Source organism: Mirounga angustirostris, unplaced genomic scaffold (genome assembly GCF_029215605.1).
Source record: "Mirounga angustirostris isolate CCGP_5_RB_7025 unplaced genomic scaffold, mMirAng1.0.hap1 SCAF_13, whole genome shotgun sequence".
Classification (NCBI taxonomy): Eukaryota; Metazoa; Chordata; class Mammalia; order Carnivora; family Phocidae; genus Mirounga; species Mirounga angustirostris.
In genome coordinates this window covers 95,660,465-95,687,992 of record NW_026991721.1, presented here as the reverse complement: position 1 = coordinate 95,687,992, position 27,528 = coordinate 95,660,465, and the positions used below count along the sequence as shown (strand labels likewise).

Below are 27,528 nucleotides of genomic sequence, written 5' to 3'. Positions count from 1 at the left end.
GAGTTACAGTTAACTGCGGTGCCACCCGGAGGCAAGTTCAACTCAACCCCACGGCCATGTACTAATACCTCACGCCTGCCCTTCACGTGGTCTCGCCATGTGACCTGGGGCCAGAGAGCGTGGCGACTCCGTGCCTCGGTTTCCCCATTTGCGAAACAGGAACAGTTACACCGGCGCCCTCTCCCGTGGCCCTGCCTGGCTGGAGTGGAGAGGTGGGCCTAGACCCAAAGGTTGATCCTTAACGGAGGGCAGGGCAGCCGAACAGTAGGCTGGCAGCGGGACAACGGCAGACCCCCTGACACCTCCCGGCCGCCCCAGGCCCTGCCCTGGAGCCACTGCGTGCAGCGATGGGGGTCAAGGTGCTCCGCTCAAACTGCCACCAGGTCAGCGCCTACGTGGCTCAGAACAAGGCCCGGTGGTTTCTAATGCAGCAGTCGAGGCGGAGGTCAGTCCTGAAGGAAAACGTGCTGCTGTGTGGCCACCTCGCATAAAGCAGAGCAGGGCGAACGTTCGCTGAGACCCCAGCATGTGAGAGCTGGGGCACCCACCGGTGAGCGGCCCGGACCTGTCTGGAGACAGGCTAATCGTTCAGAGCATCCTTGCGAGCCAGCATGATTTGCCATCTCCCAGAACTTTCCATGCACTCAGGGCCACTGCATCACAGCCAGACCAATCTTGGGTGAACTCACACCTTGCCCTCTGCTGACTCACAACCACCAAATCCTCACGCCCCTCTCCTCACTTACCTGTCATGGCTGAAGCACCCAAGACAGACGGTACTTGCCCCAGCCTGGTAAAGGCATCAAACTGCCCTATCCCCCGCTGCAGGTGGAGAGCTCACAGCCGCCTGCTGTTGGGTCGGGGAGTGGAATGCAGGTTCAGGGTCAGAGAAGCGGGAGGCACCCTCAGAGCAGCCCTGAGCACCTGAGCCAGCCAGTGGCCGAGCCCTGCTCTGAGCTCCGACTAGGAGCAGCCTCCGGGTCTCCTGGCTCACCGGAGAACTTTCCCCACCCATTCCCCTGGGTTTCCCCCTGGCTGTGTCCCTGGCCTAGGCAACCTAGCTGCCACCTGCCAGAGCCACCAAGGACCGGTTTATCCCATCACCGAGCAACAGTAGCATCTCTGCCTCTAAGTTTTCCCTGAGGGACCACGGGAAGCCCCCAGAGGAGCCTGAAACTGCCGCACACCAGAGCAGAGCCAGAAAGCCCCCTTACTGAGAGCCCCTGCTTTTCTCCCTTCCTCTGCACCCCAATCATCCGAGCTCTGCCCCTACTGACTTCTTTCCAGAACAAGGAAGCTCAGAGTCAGCAATGCAGAGAGGAAAAGAAAAATAAGGCCCAGGGGCAGGCTGCGTGGCAAGAAAAGCAGACAAAAGAGCTGGCAAGGCCTTCTGTTCCATTGGCCTCTTTGCCTGGTGGAGCACCTCCTGTTTCAGTGTGGGGTTATTAACTCTCTTATCTGCTTTACCATCTCTGAAAGAGAGTTTCTAATTACCCTAGGGACCTTGAAGTTCAGAGAGGTTGAGGTGTGGGCCCAAAGGCACCCCGCAAGTCAAAAGACAAGGCAATGTGAGAACTTACACTCCCCAGGATGGTTCTTTGTGTCTTCTCTGCAGCACGCTTGATCTTCATCCTCATTTAAAAAGAAGAGCGCCTGGTGCCTGGGTTCATCACCTGAGCTAGGAGCTGTGCTAAACCCAACGGGATTCTCCAAAATCTGAAACACCAGAGACTGAGGGTAAATGAAGGAGGAGAAGAGATGAGAAACGTGCAGACCTAATGGAAGAGGGAGGACGAAGGGATGCTAATAACAATGAAGCCCCTGCTAGGCCTAGCACTGCCCTAGGCCCTTCCCCAGACAGACTCTGGGAGGGAGGAGAGCTTACCCTTGCTGATGGAAGACTTGGCAGAGCCAGGAACCAAGCAGAGATGGGTGTGCCTGGGGAGCTGGGGAGGGCTGGGGAGATGCTGGGGGTAATCCCTGCATATCGATGGGGACAGGCGAGGAGGGGATGAAAACAATAGTCCACAGAGCCCAAAACCCCGGCCCCCCAAGAGCTGGATCTGCTCCTGACTTGCTCTGAGGCCACTTAATCTACAGGAGGCTTGGTCTTCTCTTCTGGAAAATGGGGATAATTTCTCAGGGTGGTTCTGAAGATTAAATGGGACAGCATTTATGCAAGATATGGTAAGCTCTGTACTAACCCCCAAATGCAGTAGTTAATTGTTCTGCCTCTACACATGGTCTCGGATTAATGTCTTTCTGTGACCAGCGACTTTGACTGAAAAGCAGGGAGAGATGATTCTCTGAGCGAATCAGGCAATCAACAGGTGATTGTCAGCCTTCTAACACCCACCTTCTAACTTCCTCTTCCACACCCCACCCCCACCTCTTCCAGCTGGGCCCTTCTGGGCTCTGGGGGCCCAGGCATTCCTGCCCTCCCACTGTAATCCAGGAGCTTCCTTCCCAGATGAACCCTTAGGTCAGACACTGGTTGGGCTGGGCCCGTGAGTCAGAGCCCCAGAGCAGACTGAATCAACACAGCAGACAGGCCTGACCCAGCCAGCAACCCAATAACACAGGAAAGGCTGGTGCCTTTGCGGGACCTGGGCTGGGCCTGGGCTGTGGCGGCTGGGGCCAAGGGCTGAGTTCAAGTTGGGGATAAACTGAGACACCTCCAACAAAGCAGAAGGCAGCACAGTAGGTGTTTCGTGGCCTCTCAAGCACCTTCCCTCCACCAACTCCAGGGCTAGACATTTCCCTGGTCTAGGGAACTAGGGAGTTGCCTGGAATGGTCCCCAGAGACCAATTCGGCTTTGCGTCCTGTGATCACAGCACAGACTCACCCAGCGACAGGGGGTGGCCAGGTTCCTGGATCTTACCTGGTAAGACTCTCACCTCATCTCTCAGCCCCATCTCTCCCCCACTTCCCAGCCCCGACTCAGGATGGATTCTGGGCCGAAAGGCAACACAGCTGCTGTGCATTTCCGTCTCCACCCTGCTCAGGAAGGTAATTGATGTTGATATTCCCCAGTCGCTGCTCATAAACCTCAATGTGCCCACCTCCCTGCCCATTACCCTGAAGGCTTGTGACCTTCTGCAGCTCCCCTTCCCAGAAGTTTGGCAACCCATCATCTCTAATCTCACTGTGTTGGAGATGTTTGTCAGAGAGGCTGCAAGAAAGCCAAGGAGCAGGCCACTGGATGGAAGAACTCTGGCAGCCTGAAAGAGTGGAGCACAGGAGGATGGGAGGATAGGAGCTTGACTCCTTGGACCCCTCAGCACAGCCGGGAGACTGCCTTTTTTCTTTTTTCCTCTTTGAACCTCAGGTGCGCAGCACCGGATGAATCGTAATCCTGGATCCATGACATTTCCACCACTGGCCCACAGGGGGCCGCCTTGTAACTCCAGCTAGTTAGATGGCTTTAACAATGTAGTAAGCCCCCATAATTCACCACCCCAGACAAACGCTGCATCTGACCAGGAGATCCCCTGCCCTCACACCTACATTCCCTCCCCCTGCCGAGGTAGCTGGGCAAGTCTCTTATGTTTAAGAATTCAACAGATACTGATTCTACGTCTTTGCCAGGCCAGGAAATGTGCTAGAAGCCCCCTGGAAAGTAAGCCTCAACCCAAACCCCATGTTTATCATTTCCTTGCTTCCTTATGAAAAAGATTCTGTGTTACATGTAATCTTTGGGGGATTTACTTTTTACCTTAATGTTAAATTACTAATGCCCCATCCATGTGATTCTGTGGTGCCGTGGTTCATTTGTTTTGACTGCAGCATAATATTCCAATGTGTGAATGTGCCAGAGTCAGCTTCTTCAAGGCTGACCAACCAAGATATTTTCCTTAATTCTTTCACTCAACAAATATTAAATACCCACTCTAGGGGCACCTGGGTGGCTCAGTTAGTTAAGCGTCTGACTTCAGCTCAGGTCATGATCTCAGGGTCCTGGGATCGAGCCCTGTGTCAGGCTCCCTGCTCGGCAGGGAATCTGCTTCTCCTTCTCCCTTCGCCCCTCCCCCCACTCATGCTCCTGCTCTCTCTCATGCTCTCTCTCAAATAAATCTTTTTAAAAATATATAAATACTCACTCTATGCCAGGTATTGTAGGAGACACCAGGGATGCCCTAATTACCAATTAGTCACAGTCTCTGTCATTCTAGCTTGTAGTTTTGATTTAGTTCATTTTCTCTGTTTTCAGGTGTGGGATGTTTTCTGTATAAGCACTATTCAGTGGGTCGCAATCGAAAACATATTAGCTAAAGGGGTACTGAGGTCACTTCTGTTTACAGATGAGGAATCAAGAAAGTGCAGGCTGTAAGCCTCTTTTGTTGCCTCTGCGTCTCGGCCTCCAGCATAATGCCAGGCCCATCAAAGGCAGTCAATATTTGCTGAATTAATAATAAACAAGAGACTTGCCCTACCTACCTCAACTAATGAGGCACATGACCACAGCAGACTCAGTGAGAAAGAATGAATTGACAGGGAAGGGCCACTCAGTGGATGCTCCTGACACCCCTCCAACCTGCCCCTCCTGCAGCCTTCACATCTTGGCAAATACCCTCCTACCCGCTCCCTGAAGGCCTAAGAGCATCCAGTCAGCTTATGAGGCCTGCTGCTTTGACCTTCCAAGCACGGGTATCTTTTCCCACCACCAGCCCCCTTCTCCTTCCTCTTGTCCTTGCCGCTCTTTGTTCTCTCTCCCCAACACCAAGCTTGCTCCTTCCCCCCTGGCATTCATATCTCAGCCCAGGAGCTGTCCCTAACCACCCTGACCCCGTCCCTAGGCCTCTGGCTCTAAGTATCCAGCAGGCACTGGCTCCCATCACCCACTTCACCCTGCATGGCACTCATCGCTCCAGCTTTATCTGCTCACACCTGTCCTCCCCTCCTTCCCCCGACTCCCCACCCATCAGAGGTGAGGGCAGGGCCTGACCTGGCCTGTCTGGGCACCTCTCCCATCCTACTGCACTTACTTCTTATTTGTCTTTGAATCCACAGCTCCTAGAGCAGGGCCTTGTCAAATAGTTCATTGAATACTTAATTATGTAATGCTAACCATACTGGGTATCAGACAATTGGGATCCTTTTCAGCCTTGAACCTGAGTCAGACAAAAGAATTTTGTAAACTCTTACACGATGACTGTGTGGAGATTAAATACTGTTGATACTATTATTACCTAACTCGGCAGCCACTGCAACGCAGTATTGTAGGACTTGTTCTCATCTTTACCCTGGAAACAGTCCCTCCTCCAGGCCCTGGAGATGGCAAAGGACAGGTGGCTAGGAAAGATCCACAGGGCAGAGCCCAGAGTCCCGTTCCATTTAACAGCATCTACCTGGTCTTTCCTGAGTAAAGTCCAGTGCAAAACTCTGAGGACTCAAAGGCCACAAGAAACAAGGACAGCTGCGCAGTAGAAAGTTCTGCAGCAAATGCTGGGGGGCACAGGAGGGAAGGGAGCTCGCCTATGTGAGCCAGGCCTTCCCACTACATAGCTCACTTAAACCTCACAGTTGCACTGTGAGGTAAGTACCAGCTTCCCCACTTTACAGAGGGAGAACATGAAGCTCAGAGAGGTTAACCCTCTCACACCCAAGATTCACAATTAATAAGACACAGAACCTGTATTCCAACTCAGCCCCCAGAGACTCCAGGGCCCGCTGTCTCTGGAACATCCCCGAGCCGCACAAGGCCTCATGCCACCAAAGGACAATGCCAGGCACGTCCCTCCAGTGGATTACAGAGTTTGGGAGGAAAGGAAGGAGCTCCTTCTCCCAATGATTATGTCTGCCACACTCAGCTATGGAAGCAAACACCCCGGGATGCCCCCCCTCCCCGCTGCCACCAACCAGACCTAATCTGGGACACCCACCCAGGGGTTAGAAGAAGCCCTGTCACCCCCAAATGGGACTCAAAAACTTCCCAGGCGGAAACGTTCAGGGTCCTGCAGCTCCTCCACCTACCAGTGGCACCATCGTGACCTCAGCACCACGGACAGCCAAGTCCCAGAATGGAGACCCAGACCCCAGGCAGGCCTGCCGCTCACCCAGCCCCAGGACTCCAGCTCCTGTAGCAGCTGGAAAGGGAGCAAAGAGAAGAGAGCTTTCTGGGAGGCACGAGAGTGAGGCATGAGCCTTGGCAGTCCCCTCCCCTTACTCTTTGCTTTGCAGGCAAGGGGGCGAGTGGACTTCGTATGTGAGCCTTGTGTGCACGGCTCCTGTTTGTGACCCTATGTGGCTGTGTGTGTGCTGAGCACACACACGCAGTGGTGTAACTGGAAGAACAGAGGCTTGTGTTTGTGTATGTGTGTCCATGGTGACCTAAGAGTACACCTGCAGAAGTACCATAGTGGTCTGGTAGGGTTTTGTCTTTGTTTGCTCTGTTAAGGATAACATACATTCAATAAAGCACTCGAATCTAAAGTGTACCCCCCAGTGAATATTAAACATATGTACCCCCATGTAACCAACACTTAGATCAAGGACAACTTGATATATATATATATAAGTTTTCCAACATTCCAGAAGTTTCCATCGTGCTGCTTCCAATAACTGCCCCACTTCCCCAGTGGTAATCACTATTCTGACTTGCATCGCCATAGATTAACTTTACCTTTTAAAATCTATATATATGAAATCATACAGAGCATACTCTTTAGTGTCTACTTTCTTTCCTTCATTATTATGTCTATGAGATTCATCCCCATAGGTCATTGCACTTTAGCACTAGGTTATGTTGGTCTGTTGTTAAAATATACTCCATCATATGAATATACCACAATTTATCTACTCCACCAGTGATGGACATTTGGGTTTTTCCAATTTTTAGCTATTATGAATGCAGTTACTACAAATATTTGTGTACAGATATTTCACTAGACACATGCACTCATTTCTCCTGGCTAATTCCTGGGTCACAGAATCCTAGAATAGCCACATAGTTAGATTTAGCAGATTCAGCTAGGCCGCTTCCCAAAGTATCTGTACTAATTTATACTCCTGACAACAGTGTATAAGAGTTCCAATATTCCACAGCCTCATCAGCACTTAGTATTGTCAGTCTTTTTAATTTTAGCCATTCAGGTGTCTACACAGAGATATCTCATTGTGGTGTCAATTTGCATTTGCCTGATGAGCAATGATACTGAGCATCTTTTGGCACAGATTGGCCATTGAAGTACCCCTTTTGTGAAGTGTCCAAGTTTTTACAGAACTAAGACATCTATAAAAGTAGACAAATAGTTGACCAAAACAGACGGCTGAGCAGAATCATTCTAAGAAACTCAGTAATACAACAACCCAGCAGCCTAACATTTCCACAATTGCTAACTAGTTGTTACAATTAGTAAGCTAGTTGTACCAGGTAATATAGATGCATAACTGAATTTTATATATATGTGTGTGTGTGTGTGTGTAATATATATATACACATATTTTATTATTTGACAGAAAGAGAGACAGTGAAAGAGGGAACACAAGCAGGGGGAGTGGGAGAGGGAGAAGCAGGCTTCCCGCTGAGCAGAGAGCCCAATGTGGGGCTCGATCCCAGGACCCTGGGATCATGACCTGAGCCAAAGGCAGACGCTTAATGACTGAGCCACCCAGGAGCCCCTGAATTTTATATTTTGAGCCAGTGAGATATCACTGAGCCCCCCAACTTAGATTCAGCAGAGAGAAGGGGATGCAAATAAGAACCAAGAGCCTCCCCTGGGTCCTTAGCCCCAGCCTGAGAGGTTCCCTCACTCAACTCACTGACTGTTTTTCCTTCAATTACAGGATCCTGACAGCAATCAACCTCTGAACAGCCTTGGTAAGCTCAGGTCCAGCTCTGCCTTGTCCACCTCAGCCTCCAAGTTTCAACCAGTTACCAAATAGATACTATATCCCTCTTGCATGGCCCTCACCACCACCACCGAGGGCTAAATGCTGTGGAAGATCTCCAACCACCCACCCATTCATCATTCAACAAAAATGTATTAAGCAACTGTAAGGTCCAGGATAATTCTAGAAGTAGGAAGCATGGTCTCCAGGGAAATAAAACCAACAAACCTAAAACCCCAAGAGCAGTGATTCTCCAACTCATTCATTCAGTTACTCACTTTCTTATTCATTCAACAACTCTGAGTGCGCCACATGCCAGGTTCTGGGTTAGACACTGGACTAAAACAGGAAGTAAGAAAGCCAGAGTCCCTGCCCTCACGGAGTTGCCAGTCTGACCACTTCCATGGAACATGCTGGACAAAGGTATTTTCCCTGGTAGACCAGAAAATGATAGTGTTTGCCTGATTTACAGGAGAAGAATAATTTAACAGATAAAGTGTTCCCAAATTTAAGGTTTTGGTTTTTTTCCCCTCCCATTCCATTTTGTTAAACCACTGAGAGCTATTCCTGATGATAGCCTGCTGGATCAGCAAAGCACAAACTAATATGACAGATCCACAAGGAAATAACCAATCCCACTTACTTCAACAATTTCAGGGCCCCACGTTAATAATGATCACAAACAATGTAATCTTCCGCAAGTAAGATGGTGCCTAGTTTATGCTCTGGAATTCGATAGACCAGTAGACCCCTGTGTCCCCAGAGAACACCAGACATCCAAGAGCTCCACCACCTGAGTAAGCCTGAGAACCACCAAACCAGAAAACAAGTTAGATTTGCTACCAATGCCAACATGAAGGGAGCTCGAGGAGCGATCAGTGCCAAGCGATCAGAGATAATAGCGTCACGGGGTCAGGCAAGCTTTGACAAAGTCCCCACAGGAGTAAACTATCACGAAACAGAAGGAAGTAATGAGGGTTTCAGTGGTGAAGGGACGAGCAGGAGCAAAGGTTCAAAGACGGGAATGAAGGCAGGTGCACAAGGACCAGGGCAGAAACTGCCCGTGTGGCACTGAGGACCGGCGAGGATTAGCAGTGGGAAGTCCACGTGGCCCCAAATCCCACTGGCTTTGCAAGTCTGGAGAAGAGTGTGGTCTAGATCCAGAAGTCACGGAGGGTTCTCAGGCAGGGATGTGACAGGATGACAGCAATACGCTGGGAGGCTCTGTCCTGCAGTGGTGGGCAGGACCGGCTGGAGGAAGGAACAGGGGCAGGCAGGGAGGCTCTTCACAAAGCTCATGGTGGCTTTGTCAACTTTACGTATGAAACGTAAACCAAGAAAACCCTACCCTTCCTGATGCTATTCTCCCTGAGGACATCAGGGAGGCAGAGACATGGGGACCTGGACAGGGGAACCCCTCGAGGGGCTCCCAAGAAGTGATGCACCTCTGAGAAAACCAGCCCACCTCACACCCCCAGCGGAAGGTGCTCAATAAATAAATCATGCATGAAGGAGGAATGGACAAAATGTCGCCATGTCCACGGCCACGGGACAGAGGACAGCTCTGTACACTGACTGCTAGAACCTTCAAACCGTACCTGCTAAGATTGAGAAGCTCCCTGGTGCCTGCTCCTGCCCCTGATGGGCAACACCAGCCCACACCCCACAGGCCTGTGCTTTGTGCCTGAGGCTTAAACTCTCCTGAGGAGACGAAACATTTCCTACGCTTTCCCTTTCAACAATGATACCAGCACTTCCTGAGCACCAGTCTATGGCTGGATGCCATTCTCTGCTTTTGAAGAGCTGAGGAAAGCGATCGAGACAGACATATAACCCAGCCCTCATTCAAGCCAGGAAATGAGACCTGTAACAAAGACGGAAAGGAGGTGCTTAAGAGATCAAGCAAAGAGCGATGCATGTATTCACTCGACAAATACCTGCTGAAGCACCTAGGACTCAGCAGTGACAAGAAGACGAAGACGAAGAAGAAGGAAGAAGAAGGAAGAAGAAGGAAGAAGAAGGAAGAAGAAGGAAGAAGGAAGAAGGAAGAAGGAAGAAGAAGAAGAAGAAGAAGAAGAAGAAGAAGAAGAAGAAGAAGAAGAAGAAGAAAGAAGAAGAAGAAAGAAGAAAGAAGAAGAAGAAGAAGAGAAAAATTCCTTATCTTCATAGAGTCTTCATTTCAGGCAGGGATGGGAGGAAATGGAAAATATATATAATATATAAAATACAGAGTATGTTAAGAGCTGATGTTTTTAAAAATGGGGAAAGAGGACAGGAAATACTGGAAGATTATCTTTTAAAAAGGGAGGTCAACAAGGCCTCACAAGGAGGGTGACAGACCAAGCCATGGGGAGGTGAGGGAAAGAAAGCTGACCTATCACCTTCCAGGGACTCAAGGCTGCCAGACTTCCTGCCCTAGCTCGCCCTGGAGAAGTTCCGTGCACCTGCCGCAGCTTATTGCCTGCAAGGAGAGGGGATGCAAGAGGACCTATCTCGGGTACTTCCTGAGAATTTAACTTTTCAAATCCTGGCCCTGGTACCATCTCCTTGGATAACCATATGAAAAAGACAATATAGTTATTATTACCTCTGTTTTAGGCATCTCTAGGCTCCTACCTGGTCTCCCTATCCCCAAACTCTTGTTCCCATCCACCTCCTTCCTGATGAAAGATTCACCTTTCTAAATATGAAGGTGATCACGTCTCTCTACTGCTCAAAGCTTCCCATAGCTCCACACTGCCTTCCCGGTAAAATCCAAATTCCCGGCATGGTGTTCAAGACTCTCCACAGACTGACGCTGCCAGTCCTCCCTCCACAATACGCACTTGCTCACGTTACATCTCAGGCACACGAGGAGCTCACAGTCAACACCCCCAGGCCTCTGCCCAGCTGGTCCAGCCCCACCCCACCCCATCGCCGCCTACAGAGGCCCATTTAAGTGTTTTGGTGGTGTCTGGTGGTACTGACAACTCTGCCCTTGTGTGCTTCCTCCCCCAAACTGGCATCTCCTTAAAGATGAGGACCATTCTAGGGACTCACCATCTGCTGAGTTGAGTTGGAGATGGAGGCCCTTAGGATGTGTTCATTCACAAGCATGTACCAGGGCTCTACGAAGCATGGAATGCGTTGGAGGTCCCTGCCCTCAAGCTTACAGTTTAACCAAAAGATAAGTCAGAGAAGAGGATAAATGACAGTAAAGTAAATGAGTACTTGCCTCTCCCGGGGCAGATGCAGGGCAGACCCGACAGGGTGAAACACTGCAGAATAGGTTAAGTCAAGACAAGGAGAAGACACCATGGTCTGGAGTCTCCTTTGAGGGGCACAGGTGAAAGATGGATAAGCCTGGATAAGCGAAGGGGGGGGGTGACCATGCACTGTTGAAGCTAAGCCCAGTCTGCAGGAATAAAACCGCAGCGCTAAGCAAAACTGTACCCAAAGCATTCTGCGGCTCAGCACCAGGGCCAGAGGGCAGGGAGGCTGTGGGCCTTGGCAGGGGCGGGCTCTAAGTGCTGACTGCAGGCTCTCTCCCTCCGCCTCACAGACATCACCCCCCTGCGCAAACCTCGCACTCCCCTGGAAACCTTCAAAAAGGTTGGCATCCCCATCATCGCAGCACTGCTGAGCCTGGCGACCATCATCATCATGGCTGTCCTCAGTAAGTGGCAGCCCCCCCCCCACCCTCACCCCCTCATTACTGCCCCCACCTCCCCTTCATCCCCCACAGGAAACGGCAGCTGCCACCTCCCCTCCAAGCCCAACCTTACCCTCCACCCTTGCACCCAGCAGCCACAGGCAGGTGAGCTGCAGAAAGCTTTGTGTGACATGCGTCCACCCCCTGCTCTGATGGGAGCCTTCCTCCAAGAGTGAAGGGGGGAGGTGAACGCAGCCCCCACCTACCCCAGAGGATCTCTACCACAGGGAAAGCACAGCTGCACACGGGACAAAGCCACGCAGGCAACCGGCCAGGGCGGCCGCGCCCCTGCCTCCTTAGTCAGGCGCCTGCAGACACTGGAGCAGCCCTACCGGCTGTAAGAGCGGGGAGCCTTTCCACCTGTGAGAGAGGGACACAGATGGGGGGCACACGGGAAGCCACCCAGGCGCGTGCGCACGCACGCACACACACTGCCTGTAGCTCTGTCTTCCTCCCTGCCAGTGCCTGAGACCCAGTGCGCAGGCCACTCAGCGACAAAGAGTGAACTGAATGACCCGCCGTGCCCACCATCCCGGTCTCCACTCCCACTCCTGTGACTGTCCTTGCCTTCCCCTCCCCCACAGTCACAGCAGGCTACTGACGGCACTCTCGGGGTGGGGAGCAGGGCCCAGCGGACCAGGCTAGCAGTCGGGACACCTGGGTGAGGATCTCGGCACAGCCCCTTGCTGTGTGACCTTGAGTAAGTCCTTTGACCTCTCGCAACTTCAGTCTCTGTAAAACATCCTGTCTCTCCCAGAGGGATATAGGAGATAATGCAAAACACCTGGATGAAAATTAGGTCGTGCCCAAGTGTGGGTCACCGGACAGGGTGCAGAGATGTGACCAAGGCCATACACAAAAGCATGTGTTTGCTAACGGGGTAGCACGGGCCCTTGAGGAGCTGCACTTGGAACCATGGTGGCATTTCCCCAGCAACAGCCACCACGCACTCCCAGATCACTGGGCCCAAACCCTCCCCCTCCACTTGAGCATCTAGGCTCAGAGAGGACTGGCAGTTAGAGACAGCTGGGACGGGCCCCCCGGGACCCAGACTGAACGAGTCCCTTTCCATCTGTGGCAATGGAAATGCAGATCCATGACACAAACACCACCCAGATCCCGGAGAGTCCCGCTGCGCTGTGAGATGCGGATTTCTTCCTGACCTTGGCTGGCCCTTGGCCCTGGGTCTGCAGCAGCATAAGCACAGCTGCCGTCCTAAGCCTGTTCTATTTAGGCTAATATGAAGGAGAGCTTGCTTTCTCTGAGCCTGTGCCCTGCCACACTGGAGAGAGGAGAAGGGGCCAAGATTCATCCAGGGCATGCCCGGGCAGGCAGTGGTGCATGATTCAGAAGTGGGCGTCTCCCCATCCCACAAGGTCCTGTATGGCTTCCATGCCGTGGGCCCCCAGGTTCTGCAACCAGAGAAGGTCATTTGAGCCTCCATCCCAGGCAAGGCTCCCCCAACTTTTTGGCTTCTGGGGTCTCAACTGGTGATACTATGTCCTGGCTTTGTCCCAAGAGGCTAGAGTGAGCCTGCCTTACCCTAGCTCCTGACCATGAACCAAACTCTGAAGGTCTAGGAAAGATTCAGCCTGCTTCTTCTCCTGGGCTCCCTCACACCAGGGGCATCCAGGCCAGCAGACCCCATCTCGAAGCCCCTCAGGGAAGGCATGGAGAGGCAGCAAAGAGCTCTGGAGTTAGACAGACCCTGACTGGAATTCTGGCTCTACACATAAGTGCTGTGTGGCCTTGGGAAATAAACCCCAACTCTGTAAATCTCCGTGTCCCCCACTTATAATGTGAGTTCATCATGACCCCAGCCACCTCAGGTTGTTGTCAGGATTACACAAGGCAGTGCATGGGAAGCTCTCAGCAGTGACCAGCGAGGCCACCGTCAGACTTACCACTGTCACTTGCAGGGCTAGCCAGGAGCGACACTGGACAGCAGGAGGGGGCTTCGGGCCAGGGGAGGGTTCAGTTAGGCAGGGGGGTCTCTTCCCACCAGGAGCCTTTAGGAATGTGAAGTATTCATTCGCTGAGGAGTCACAAACTAGACTCAGTCCCGTCAGCCCAAGGCAGCAAAGGAGCAACAGAATTTGAAAGCAGTGGGCCGAAGACAAAACACAACACGCCGCCAAGCCCTTCAGGGATCTCTCAGCCCCAGATCAAAACACCTAGTTCTAGAATAGCACTTGGTGGTTACAAGACACTCACGGCCACCAGCTCACCAAACGTTCTCAACCGCCTCACCCCACTGTACAGATGAGAAAACCGAGGCCCTGGGAGGGGACGTGACGGGTCTAAAGTCACACGAGAGGCGGCAGGGCCAGCGCTCTCGTCTTTGGGCTCCAGGCCCCATGTTGTCTATTCGTTACCAGAGGCACTGTGCTGGCACCGGGAGGATGAGGCCAGTGGGGGCTGTTTCTAAGTTTCTCCTGCACATTCTCTCGCTTGATGCCTCTGCCATCTTGTAGGTATGGGATAGGTGTTACTTTACAGATCAGGAAACTGAGGCTCAGGACCAAGTACCCAGGCTACCAAGTGGCGTCACTGCGTCTGGAGCCCTCATCTGCCTGTCCTGAAGCCCAGCATGTTTTCAGGGAAACACAGCCTCTCCCACCCCCCGGGGGCTGCCTGCTTGACCGTCAGCCCTGTCTGCCCCCTCCCTGCCCCTGCCTTCCAGTCAAGGTGATTCTGGACAAATACTACTTCCTCTGCGGGCAGCCTCTCCACGTCATCCTGAGGAGGCAGGTGTGTGACGGCCAGCAGGACTGTGCCTCCGGGGAGGACGAGCAGCTCTGTGTCAAGACCTTCCCCGATGGGTCCCCAGTGGCAGGTGAGTCTAGGGGCTGGAGGCACTGGGAGAGTTGGCACAGCAGGAAACCAGCTCAGGTCCCCCTTGATCCACTGCACAGCATCTGCCAAATGACTTGTCAGTTTCCATCCCTATTGTAAGGTTCTTAAGAACAACAGGACTAGGGCCCCAGTGCTTACCATGTAGCAAATACTCAGTGAATATGATGAACAAATGCGGACCAGAAGGGACAGGAAATTGTAACATAGCCTGCCCCGTTCTGCTACACCGGGGTGGGACTGAGGCAGGCGGCTGGATTGGATGACCCTGGGGAGTTCCCTCCTTTCTGTGAAATCTGTTCTTTCAAGGGGATAGAAAAGTGAGTGTCAGACCGTCAACCAGCTACTGATCTTTCTATTCATTAGGTGTTTATTGTAGCCTCCTATGTAACAAGACTGAGCTAGGTCCTTCAAAGCAATAGGAGATGTTTCCAACAAAAACTCATCTTCTTTCTTGGCCGGGGCTGGCCCAGCTTCACCCACCTAGTACTTGGGCTCTGGAGAGAAAGGACAGCCCAGGAGATGGGTGTTGGGGGGTTTTGAGGGGCAGGACTAAGTGACTTCTTGCATATATCTTTTTTTTTATCAGTAGTCAAATGCCTATGGGCACCTGCCATCCTACTGCCAAAAGTACCTCCCTCTCAACCTCCTCCCTCTGACCTCACATGGAAAAGGAGCTAGGTTCCTCACTGAGAAGTCCCCCAGGCCAGGCAAGCTGTGTGGACCATGGGTAGAGTCACCATAGATCACCAAAACTGGTATCTCTAAGAATAAAATAGAGAGCTGCTGGTAATTGTGCCAGGACAACAGGTCCACAAGGAGGTTGTTTCCAGGACATCTGGTCACCCTGGCTACCATAAAAATGAAGCTCAGTCAGGCGAAGCCAAATGGAAGAACTTACCCCGAGGTTGAAAGGGTTGGTGTTCTATGATGCTCTAGGGCCTGGGTGTAGGGAGGTTGTGCTGGTCCCATGATGAATTCTGAGGGAGATGGGCCAGACAGGCCCCTGCCCTGCAACTGACCCAGGTTCTCCCCCTCGCAGTCCGCCTCTCCAGGGACCGATCCACCCTGCAGGTGCTGGATCCGGCCACACAGAGCTGGGCCTCTGCCTGCTTCGACAACTTCACAGAAGCTCTGGCCAAGATAGCCTGTGGGCAGATGGGCTATGACAGGTACCTGGCCCCAGCCTCCAGAGGCTGTCCCCTCGTCCCTATGACCTCCTCCCTTCTTCCCCCTTTCCTTCCTCCCTTCCTAAAAATATAAATACTGGAGTCAGACAGAACTGCCCTTGAACCTGAGCACTTTCACATACAAGCAACGTGAAGGTCAATCTCCTAAGCCCCAGTTTCCTCAAGAGTCAATTGGGGCACGCACTGGCAATGTCATAGGACAGTTATCAGGTGCAGCAAGAGAATATAAGCCTCACCACACACCCCCAACACACAGTGCTGGCTCCTCAAGACCCTCACTCTTTCACGGCTCTGCAAGAAGACACCCTGTCCCAGAGTGTAACATTTACTTCTTCAATGTCCCATTGGTTAAAATTCAGCTTAAACAAACCTGATTACATTGGCGCCCCATCAGCAATCCCAGCTCTCTCAGCAAATTTCTAAAACAGCTCCAAATCTTCAGGGGATCAAGAGTTACATAATCGTAAGGGTGATTTGCATGCTGTGTTTATATTCATTTGATCTTGGCAAAAACCACAAAGGTAGTTATTACTGTATCTGTTTTAGAAATAGGTTCAGGGAAGATAAGTCACTTGCTTCGGCAGGAGCTGGGAGGAAGAGGCTTGGGGTCTGTGCCCAAGACCCCTTAATTCCTGGGCATCAGGAGTTCTAGCAATGTCTCTGTTTCTAGCTTGGGTAATTCTCTCCTCCCCCAAGGCTTTCCCTATAAAGGGAGGAGAGGTAAGGCCACCGATCACTCAGAGAGCCTAACCAGAGAGGAGGGAAAATACCCATTTATTCAGCTGCAGAGTGGGGCAGGTTCCCAAGGACTCTCCCTGGCAAGCCCCCAAGGACTCTAAGAAACTGGACATGCAGACACTGTCAATCAATCACAGAACTTTCTCCCATCCACCCCTAAAAAGCAGCCTCCAGGTTCTTTTTCAATAAATGCTCCCAGCAGCATTACTGATCCATCAGACCTTTTGGCCCCCTCTGCTCTCTGGTTATCAGGTCTTTACTGCTCAATACCTGCCGTGGGACGCAACCCTGGACAGGCCACCTCTGCCTCCTTCATTTTTGAGGAGAGGTGGGAAGGCACGCCCTGGCCCTGCTCTTCCTCCCCCCACCCCACCCCCAGCAGCCACCCGGCCGGCCCAGCCTCCCCTGCAGCCAGCCCCTCCCCTCCACGGCAGTCCAGCCACTGCGGCGTCAGGGGTGCCCAGCTCCCAGCTCCACGGGCTGCAGCTGCCTTCCGCAACCAAGGTGTCTCTGGGGCTTCTTAAGGTAATAGGATCCTGGAATTTCTGTCCTTCCGGAGTGCACTAACGTACCAAACCAGCTGGCTTCTTGAGTTCTACAGAATCAAAGCTAGTCAGAGCTTACCTTTCCGGGGACTGTCCGTTTCCACCACTGTCCCTCCTTCCGGGTCTCAAATTTCTCTACTTTCCTTCCTCCACCTAGATAAGAAGCCCTTCTTGTCCCAGGACCATAAAACCCGAGATGGTTCAAGGTGGGAGGGGCTCTGCAGATTATCCGGTCCACCTCTCATTTTACAGAGGGAGAAACTAAGGCTTAAGGAAACCCGGAGAAGGGCGTGACCTGTCAAGGTTACACATCAAGCTAGTGTCAGAGGCAGGACAAGCGCCTCCATCTCCAGGGCTCTGAAACCCAGCACCGCCACACTCACGCCCTTCTAGGTGTACCTGGGTCCACCCGGTGTGCGGGATCCTGGCCCAGAATGTGAGAGCATCAGTGGCCAGTCAGCCAGTGCCTCAGTCAACCTGAGCCCTGCACACAGAGCCAGGACGAGCATGGCTGGATGGGGAAGGACGGGACAATCAGAACAATGGGATGAATCAGGGGAGCCTTCCTGGAGGAGCAAAGACTTAAACCCAAGGTTTGAAAGAAGACAAACATGGATCAGTGGAGAGAAAGAGGGAGGGTGGTCCAAGGGAGAGACTCTCTGGACTCATGTGAAGATTGATCTCGTCCTGTCCTATCTCCAAGGGAGCCATAAATGCACCCCCACTACCCAATTCAGCCCACATGCCTTGTTCAGAAAACCAAATATCCACCTTCCAGTTCCCTGGCTGTGAATCAGAAAAAAAAAAAAAAAATGCTGGGACATTTGAAATAGGGCTACAACTGGGAGTTAAGAAAACATGTCCCTAAAATTTGTCCAGAGCTCTGGGGAAGCAAGAGCATCCACATCAGCATCGTGCCCAGAGCCAAGTCCTAGGACACGTTCTTTCCCACTGCAGCTCCTGGAAGTGGGAACTACTCCCCCCATCTTCTTCTAACGTCCTGCCCTACCTCACATGTCTCTCTCTCTCTCAATCTCTCTCCCCCAACGTGAGCAGCAAACCCACCTTCAGAGCTGTGGAGATCGGCCCAGACCAAGATCTGGATGTTGTTGGAATCACAGAGAACGGCCAGGGGCTTCAGGTGCAAAACCTAAGTGGGTAAGTGAGAGGACACCTCCTGGCCCACAAGAGGCTCACAATGGAGGCTGCCATCAGGGCTGTAGGCAGCTACCCTGAGCAGGTGCAGCAAGGGGAATGTAAGCCAGACCACAAGAAGAACTCCAGGCCATGCAGACTGTCAGATACCAAGAACTAGAGAATCAGATTTCTGAGAGGTTTTCTGGGTTGACTCCCTTTTTTATATAAAACAGACAGCTGGACAAAGTGTGCTGTCCATATGTTGTTGGTGGCCGTGTCATCCAAGAGTAAAACCAAAAATTTTCCTACCGCTTTATGCTCCCGATTAAACCCAATAAGGCAAGATTCCAAAGGCCACTTTGTCCTTCCCAGCCACTCACCCAGGCCAGAGTAAGGCCTCTCCACGTTCCCAGCTCTCCAGAGAAAAGGCCACATGGCCTTTGGCAGCGGTCTGTTCCTCCGCCTCCCCACTGTGCATGAGAGCTCAGCAGCTAGATGAAAATGGTCACACTGCAGCAGAGAGCCCCGAAGAAGATTCTGGCTCCCCAGCATTTGGGGATGCTGCTGAGGCTGCTTATTCACCAAAGAGTAAATCTTAAAAAGGACCAAGATGGTAGCAGAAGGATCGTGTGCCTGTAATTCCACCGAAATCCCACTTTTTGTCCATCTGGAAAGCCCACAGTATAACAGACATTGTTCCAGGCTCAGCTCTCTTCCACTCCAGGCTGCCAAGGTCTTGGGTTGGGCTCTGACGCAGGCAGGGCCCAGCACACAGTGGGTGCTGAACAGCAGGGGCATTGAACCCAAACCAATCGAATCACAATGAACTAAGTGGTCATACCGTTTCTATACAGTCCCCCCAGGACGTGGGTTCCAGATTTCCCAGGTGTTGGGAGGGGGGCTGGGGTCAACAGGGCCAGGGGACCGGAGTCCTTGCCTCCCACAGAAACCACAAGGCCCTGTGTCTCCCTTCCAGACCCTGTCTCTCGGGCTCCCTGGTCTCCCTGCACTGCCTTGGTGAGTATGTCCCATCTCTGAGGGTTTGGGCCGTGGGCCAGCAATGAGCAGGGAGAAAGACCTTCATCCTCATTCTTAAATCTCTCAGACTCTAAGTTTCTCTGTTTTGTCCCAAACTAAACTTCCCTGGGCCTTGGGTCTGTAGGGCAGTGCTCCTTCAAGCGGGGGACATTAAGAACTCTTTAGTACCATCCACACACAACCCCACAACCGAAGCAGAGAGCTGGCAGGGAACAGAAAACTGGGAAGGATAGAACTGGGCCTCCACGCCCTCCCACCCTGGTCAGGCCCGCAAGGCCTCCTCTGTCAAAAGTGTGCTCAGTTATCCAAGACCAGAGCATTCAGTTTAGCAAAAAAACAGTTAGACTGTGTCTAGCACTGTCAGGCACATTAGTGAGAAGTAGAAAATACCAGACAAGTCAAAGAATTGGCCACTCTCCTCGGGAACTTATAACAGAGATAGAGAGCAGCAAGAGAGAGATGCGAGGTCACAGGTGGGAGGTGCCGGACTGAGTAGCGCTCATAGCCAACCTGCCGCAGAGAGACCCAGGCACCAGTCCCACTGGCTTCCAGCATGACCTTGAGTAATTCACCTGACCTTTCTGAGGTTCCTCTTCCCAAGAAGCCCTTTTGTCCAACTGCCCCAGAGGATGCAGCTCTTACAGAGGAGATCAGAAGAGAAGACAAGCTCTGTGACCCAGCTTGTCCTCCCAGCCTTGTGGAAGAACTGACCAGAGCCTGCCACGCTGGCCAGACACTGGACGGGCTGAGTGGAACAAGGCCATCATCACTGCCTTTGCCGTTGGGCAGTACATAGGCTTCCCTGTTGGATGTTAAGACTTCTTGTCATTATCATGTGACGCCCACAATCCCTCGTGTGTGGGGACGGACACACAGTGGCCAGCCAGTGAATGACTGAACCGTCAGTCACACCATCTGCCCTCTGCACTAAATGGCACTGTCCTCACAGAGAGATTGAAGTCACAGACGTTCCCTTGAGGATCTGTCAGTCTTACCGGGAAGACCAAAGCACAAAGGAAATGAAAGGCAGGCCAACACCAGGGGGCAGGCTATGGAAATTCCAGAACAGGGGAAGTCCCCAGGGATCGGGTGGCCCCCAGGGGGTGGTGCCCAGGCTAAACACTGAGCTGTAGGCTCCAAGAAGGGAGAGACCACGTCTGTCCGTCTATCTTGTCCTCTACTCTCTTCCCAGCATCCCTGAACACAGTAGGCACTTAGTACAAATTTGCTGAATGGATCAATGGTTTAGATAAATAGCAAGAGGACAGCATCTCAGGGATGGGAATTTCCTCGAGCATAAGCAGAATGACTTTTTAGGGAGCTAAAAGCAGATCGATTCAGCTAGACGGAGACTTTAGCTAAGGAGAGTGGGTAGCCGCCAGGAGGACTTTAAACTCTACCCTAGAAAGAGAGATGCCCTGGGGCTGCAAGGGAGCGGGCGGTGGGGGGGGTACACAGAGAAGGCAGAGTTTGGAATAAGAGGTGTCTGAAAAGCCCCTGGCTGGCAGAGGCCCAGAAAGGATGGCAGCATTTTCCTGGGAGAACCACCACTGTGGCCATGACCGCCAGGACTGGAGAGGCTGAGGGCAGGGCAGGGAGGTGGGAATGGAGGCTTTTACCAGAGCTTGAGGGTCATGATGGAAAAGCCAAGGACAGTGGCATATGAAAGAGAGCACAGCGTGTCAAACTGGGAGACTCACTCATCACGGGGGAAGGGACTTGGAGAAAGGTGAGTTGAGGATAGGAAGATCCAGTTTCTGGAACCTTCTTCCCACTTCCGGCTCCCAGAGCAGTTTGTGGGCATCTGTTTGCTGATACTCCGCAGCAGTGGCTGGGACACGCCACCTGGGCAGGACTTTTGTAATTCTGCATCACCTGTTTGGTTTGAAGGCCATGAATTCCCAGCACAATGGACACGCCCCTGTTCATAATATAAACACTTCCGAAGCCCAACAAGGAAGGGGGAGACTGGGGGAAAGCCTATAGTCTGGGACACCAGCTCCCTAGGAATAACTCAAAATGGGCCTGGTCCTCCCCACCCCTCCGGGTTCCAGTCATAAGGGCTCTGCTCTTTTTTTTTTTTTTTTTTTTTAAGATTTTATTTTTATTTATTTGAGAGAGAGAGAATGAGAGACAGAGAGCATGAGAGGGAGGAGGGTCAGAGGGAGAAGCAGACTCCCCGCCGAGCAGGGAGCCCGATGCGGGACTCGATCCCGGAACTCCAGGATCATGACCTGAGCCGAAGGCAGTCGCTTAACCAACTGAGCCACCCAGGCGCCCTGTGCTAAACATTTTTTTTTTTTTAAGATTTTATTTTTATTTATTTGAGAGAGAGAGAATGAGAGACAGAGAGCATGAGAGGGAGGAGGGTCAGAGGGAGAAGCAGACTCCCTGCCGAGCGGGGAGCCCGATGCGGGACTCGATCCCGGGACTCCAGGATCATGACCTGAGCCGAAGGCAGTCGCCCAACCGACTGAGCCACCCACGTGTCCCTATTTATTTAGTTTTTTTTTTTTAAGATTTTATTTATTTATTTGAGAGAGAGAATGAGAGAGAGAGACAGAGCACATGAGAGGGAAGAGGGTCAGAGGGAGAAGCAGACTCCCCGCCGAGCGGGGAGCCCGATGCAGGACTCGATCCCGGGACTCCAGGATCATGACCTGAGCCGAAGGCAGTCGCCCAACCGACTGAGCCACCCAGGCGCCCCTAATCAGGGCTCTGTTCTAAGGGGACATACACGGGGCTCCAAGGGGAGGCAATCCCATCCCTCAAGAGCCTGACTCCTGATTTCTCCCTCCTTCCTGTGGACCCCAGCCTGTGGGGAGAGCCTGAAAGCCCCTCGGGTGGTGGGCGGGGAGACGGCCTCTGTGGATTCTTGGCCTTGGCAGGTCAGCATCCAGTACAACAAACAACACATCTGTGGAGGGAGCATTCTGGACGCCCACTGGATCCTCACGGCAGCCCACTGTTTCAGGTAAGGCCTGCACCACAAGGAAGCCTTGGGGGCTCAAAGCCTTAGAGGGGCCTGAGTGTCTGGGTCCCCTGAGACGTCTCCCAGCTTATGCTCCAGTGTCCTCATCCCTCTTTGCCCTCCCTCCACAGACCACGTCCTTGGGTGTGGCCGCCCCAATGAGACACTGGACACGATGTCCTATGATAGGCACCCAGGGTCTGAGCAGAGGGCACTGGTCACCAAGCTTGATCACCAAGCTTGACCTCTTCCAGTCAGGAAGCAATCAGATACCCAGTATCCTCAGTCTGGCCCCTTAGCATGCACTCCACAGAAGCTCTTCCCATCCATCTCCCTGGAGTCTGGAGAATGCTCTCCCTCTGCCAGTCTTCTCCGGAGTGATTCCAGGGTCGAGAGTCACTGCCACTCCCCCATTATAGCAAAAAAACTTTAAACTTAAAAAGCATAAAGCACAGATTCCCTTACAGGCCAGCAGAGAGAGGCCTGCCCATACCTGTGGGGAAGGACTACTCCCAGGCCCTCTTCGCTTTCCTTCTTTCATTCATTCGTTCGTTCGTTCGTTCGTTCGTTCAACATCTAATGAGTACTATATTATGTACCCATATGCATTAGATCTGTCAGCGCCTTAGAGGAACTCACAGTGTAAGCCAGGGATTCTTAACCTTTTTTGAGATCTGACAAAGCTCTAAATCCTTTTCTGGGAAACCACCCATGCACATTAAGCAGGCAGGAGCGTCTGGAGGAGAAAGACAGACAAGTACATAACGTAACTGACAATACGAGTACCACATGAGTAACACAGACAGTAAAAAGTGCTGGGGGGAGAGAGTGCCAGGACCCCAGAGCTCAGGCACTGGGAACAGCCCCTTCCCCAGCCCTCCAGTTAGAAGTTTTCTTGGGCAGGTTTCACTGGGGGAAAGGATGAAATCCTTTTTAGAATTTGGCCTTTCGTAGGGGATTCCTCAGACCTGCTCCTTCTCTACCACCCCTGGCCTCACCATCATTACCTCCTAAAGCAGGGACATTCAGCACCCCAATCCCCAGGGTCCTGGGGACCCAGTTTTTGGCAAAGACCACACATGCTTGGCTCAGGCCTGAACCCCGCTGTCTCTGCCCCCCTAGGAAGTATCATGATGTCTCCACCTGGAAGGTGAGGGCTGGCTCAGACAAACTGGGCAACTTCCCATCCCTGCCTGTGGCCAGCATCTTCATCACTGAGCTCAACACCACGTACCCCAAAGAGAAGGACATTGCCCTCGTGAAGCTGCAGTTCCCACTCACATTCTCCGGTGAGAGGTGGCATCTGGGAACAGACCCCTTAGGTCAGGTTCTAATCCCCTTCTGCCACTAGCTCACTAAGCAGCCTTGGGCACATCACAGCTCCTCTCAAGCCCCCAGCTATGCGTTTCCCGTGAATATACCAGCCTAACATCAGTGAGGGGCCATGAGGCCCCTCTGAGCTGCCGGCTCACAGCCCACCCCACCCCCTGCTGGATTCTTGTGAGGTCTATTTTCTCCATGTGGAGCACCTCAAGTGAGAATCATAGACTCATCCAATCTTGGGGTTGTAAGGGAACTAGAAGATCCTCTAGTCCATCTTCCACCCTCAACCAATGCCAAGAGCCTGCGCAATATCTCGCCAAAGGGTTACTATGCCCACCTGGTCTCCTCCAGGGGCAGAGAGCTCATCACCCTTAAGGCAGCCCATGGAATCTTGGAAGCTCTGTTAGAGGACTCATGTTTGGACAGTATTTACATCAGCATTTCCAACTGTCAGTTCCACAAGACACTGGTCCTTTGGAGAAAAAAAAAAAAGGGAGTTCTATTCTCAAGTAAGTTTGGGAAACATTTTTATAGTAGAGCTCTCTTCTTGGGGCACATTAGTATATAAAGATATGACAAGGCTTTTAATTTTTAATTTGTTTTTATGATGTTTAAACTATATCTCTTCAACTTATTTGACCACAGGATTTTCTTATGCCACTTTTGTTAACATCCCCTGGAACATAGGTCATAGAAACCCTGGTGTCAGCCTTTCCAGAGTGCTTAGCCACCAGGCTCTCCCCTTTCTCTCTGCTCCTGGCAGGCACGGTCAGGCCCATCTGCCTGCCCTTTTTTGATGAGGAGCTCACTCCAGCCACTCCGCTCTGGATTATTGGATGGGGCTTTACAGAGCAGGATGGAGGTAAGTCCTGGGCTCAGGACCACAGGGCTGAGGGAGCAGCTCTTGGAGGTGATGGGAAGGAGGACCATCCCTGAGAAAAATCCATCCTGGAAGTCCAAGCACCAAGGTGTCAGGCAACCCGCAGAATTATCCTGGGGTGGGGGTAGGAGGCAAGAACAGGAATATGAGTATGTTTTCAACTTCCCAGGAAAGATGTCCGACACACTGCTGCAGGCGTCAGTCCAGCTCATTGACCACACTCGGTGCAATGCGGAGGACGCCTACCAGGGGGAAGTTACTGAGCAGATGCTGTGCGCAGGCATCCTGGAGGGCGGCGTGGACACCTGCCAGGTGGGAGCATGAGGGAGTTCCTTAGATAGAGATATTAGTCCCGGAGAGACAATTAAGTCCAAGGGCCGATGACTCCATATGAAGTCTTGCATATGGTGGGCACTCAATGTGTGATGAAGAAAAGAAGGGAGAGAGGGAGGGAAAGAAGGATTACAGTCAGATAAGGATAGAAGGATGAATGGATGGACAGAGACAAGCAGAAAGATTTCAAACGTGTATTTCATCTACAAAAATGGTGTTACCCACCCCACCTGCTCTTACTTCCCATCACGCATAGGAGTAGGAGTCACGTGAGGGCAGGAACGCCAGGTCTGTTTTCTCTAGAACTGCCAAGATGCTTAACTAGACTAGAGAAAACCCATGTCCTGCTGGATGAGCCCTGGAGCAATGCCTGCCCCGCCAACCCCACTGACCAGTCAGTCCCTGAACACATTTTCACTCCCTCCACCCCCAGGATCTTCCAAGCCATTTTCACTAAAGGCCCTAACCTTATTCCTGCCCCCATTCTCAGTCATTAAATCCCTCCACTCAAGAGGTAGCTCTTGGCCATCTCTTGAATGCCAGGTAAATACTGGGTTTGGGGGACAGTGTCTTCTTCCCTTGGGGAGCTCATAGTGGTGCACAAGGGGGGCAATTAGGCTATGGTGTTACTGGGTTCTGAGGGACAAAGTCTCAGGGGCTATAGGAGCTGGGACAGACACCCAAAGTGCACTTCTCACTATCTGACACATTCTGGTCTATTGTGTTGTTTGCTTATTGTCTCTCTCTTTTCCGTGTAACTCTAAGCTCCCCGAAGGCAAGGATCTTTGTTCTTTTCATTGACCAAATCCCAGTTGTCTAGAATGGTACCTGGCATATGACAGGCATCCCATGAGCAGCTAAATAAATTTGGGAAGTACTGGGTTAAACAAAGAGAATCGGGCTTCTCACTGCAGAACCCCTTAGAGCCTTCAGTTTGCTAGTGTGCCCTGTGAATCTGAGAGAAAGCACACCAACAACTTACTTGACCACAAACAGAACCCCTTTGCCCCAAATGGAAGGGCCTTCCAGGCTGCAGGAACAGCATGAGCAGAGGCGGTGAGGGCAGAACAGCACAGAGCAGTGGGGAGGAGTGGGGAGCACAGAGGAACAGATGGGCCAACTCCAGGAGGGGAAGAAAAAGAAGCCCACTCTTCCACCCCACCCCTGCCTGCCCTCCCCAGCAACCCCTGTTCTGGTGTCTCACAGGGTGACAGCGGTGGACCCCTGATGTATCACTCTGACCAGTGGCAAGTGGTGGGTATCGTGAGCTGGGGCCATGGCTGTGGGGGCCCCAGTACCCCAGGAGTATACACCAAGGTCACAGCCTATCTCAACTGGATCTATAGTGTCCGGAAGGTGAGCCCCACTTGTTGTGCCCTCCTTCCCTTCCTCTACCCTAAAGGTACCAAACCATCCTTAGCTTTGACTTAAATGGCTCTATGATGACCCCTTACATACTAAATAATTTTCCCCACCAGTAACAACCTGCGATTCCACCAGGAAGAGCTGAAATTCCTTAGATCTGTGATTCCAAATAAACGCAAATGTCTTAGGGTATAGAACACACCCAGCTTTATCATTCTCTATCCTCTGGCACAGAGTTTCCAGAGAACAGACTCTGTTAAGGAGGAGGGTGGGAAGGCTCAAGATACTTGCCTAGAAAAGAGGGAGGAGCAAAGAGCTTCAGAAAAGGCAGGCTAATTTTGCATACATCACCACCTTGTCCAGTTTCAAATCATCTCTTTCTTCGTCTCTTCTCATAGTTGGAGCCATGATGTTGCCCCCCTTCCATACTGCTGGAAACTGCCTCCCCCTGTCCTGCCCACCTGGGGATCCTAGAAGTCAGACAGAGCAAGAGCCCCCTTGGACACACCTCTCTGCCCACAGCCTCAGCATTTCTTGGCACAGCAAAGGGTCTCCATTCCTGTAAAAGCCCTCAGAGTCCACAGGCACCCGGAAGGACGTCAGCAGCCCCAGCTCCGCCACCCCTCGGGCTCCTGGGGTCCCAAGGAGAAAGACACAGTCCACTGAACAGGCCAGCCTTCCAGCCAAGGTCTCAGAAGGCATTGCCAAGCCAAGAAGGAACTTTCCTACTCTGCGGAATGGAAGCAGACTCTCCGGTGAGAACCCAGATCACCAAGGGCTGGAGTGGAGGGAAGAAGGGGTCTGAGCCAGCCCTTTCCTCCACCCATCCCCAAGCCCACCTGAGCAAGAAACTAATTGTAATGTAAAATGCATTGTCCTACCATTGGCATAACTACTATTACTCACTGTCATGACCATTAGCTCTATGGCCGCCGCTATTAAACAGATGCGTGAAGCCTTCAACCCCGGGCAAGCTGGGCTGCGTGCTACGGGCTGAGCTAGGACTGTTGCATCATATTCTTGTTTTTGCATTTTTTATTAACATATAATGTATTATTTGTTTCAGGGGTACAGGTCTGTGATTCATCAGTCTTGCACAATTCACAGCACTCACCATAGCACATACCCTCCCCAATGTCCGTCACCCAGCCACCCCTTCCCTCCCACCCCCCTCCACTCCAGCAACCCTCAGTTTGTTTCCTGAGATTAAGAGTCTCTTATGGTTTGTCTCCCTCTCTGGTTTTGTCTTGTTTCACTTTTCCCTCCCTTCCCCTATGATCCTCTGTCTTGTTTCTCAAATTCCACATACCAGTGAGATCATATGATAATTGTCTTTCTCTGATTGACTTATTCCGCTTAGCATAATACCCTCTAGTTCCATCCACGTCGTTACAAATGGCAAGATTTCAATTTTTGAGGGCTGCATAATATTCCATTGTATATATATACCACATCTTCTTTATCCATTCATCTATTGATGGACATCTAGGCTCTTTCCATAGTTTGGCTATTGTGGACATTGCTCTACTGCATCATTCTTGAGCCTGGGTATGAAAAGGTCTCGGGGAGACCACTGATTCTCAAACAAGGGAAACGGAGACCCAAAGACAACACCTATGACTGGGGAGGGAGA

At 52.0% G+C, this 27,528-nt stretch overlaps 1 protein-coding gene across 1 annotated transcript; it reads left to right on the top strand.

Annotated features, from left to right (window-relative positions):
• The first annotated feature begins 347 nt into the window (after window positions 1-347).
• On the top strand, window positions 348-26,305 carry TMPRSS4 (transmembrane serine protease 4). Its single transcript, XM_045892746.2, has 14 exons — window positions 348-445; window positions 829-883; window positions 7,787-7,820; window positions 11,373-11,486; window positions 14,206-14,358; window positions 15,418-15,547; window positions 17,905-18,006; window positions 18,962-19,002; window positions 21,838-21,997; window positions 23,117-23,283; window positions 24,081-24,179; window positions 24,367-24,509; window positions 25,737-25,886; window positions 26,294-26,305. The coding sequence occupies exons 1-14, from the start codon at window positions 348-350 to the stop codon at window positions 26,303-26,305; spliced, it is 1,458 nt and encodes a 485-aa protein (XP_045748702.2).
• The last annotated feature ends 1,223 nt before the right edge of the window (window positions 26,306-27,528 follow it).

Bases quoted from the DNA above. Each gene is read 5' to 3' on its own strand.
- TMPRSS4 (XM_045892746.2), top strand. From the start codon at position 348: ATGGGGGTCAAGGTGCTCCGCTCAAACTGCCACCAGGTCAGCGCCTAC. The intron at 18,007-18,961 runs GTAAGTGAGAGG...TCTCCCTTCCAG, and splicing joins CAGGTGCAAAACCTAAGTGG to ACCCTGTCTCTCGGGCTCCC. The intron at 23,284-24,080 runs GTGAGAGGTGGC...TGCTCCTGGCAG, and splicing joins GTTCCCACTCACATTCTCCG to GCACGGTCAGGCCCATCTGC.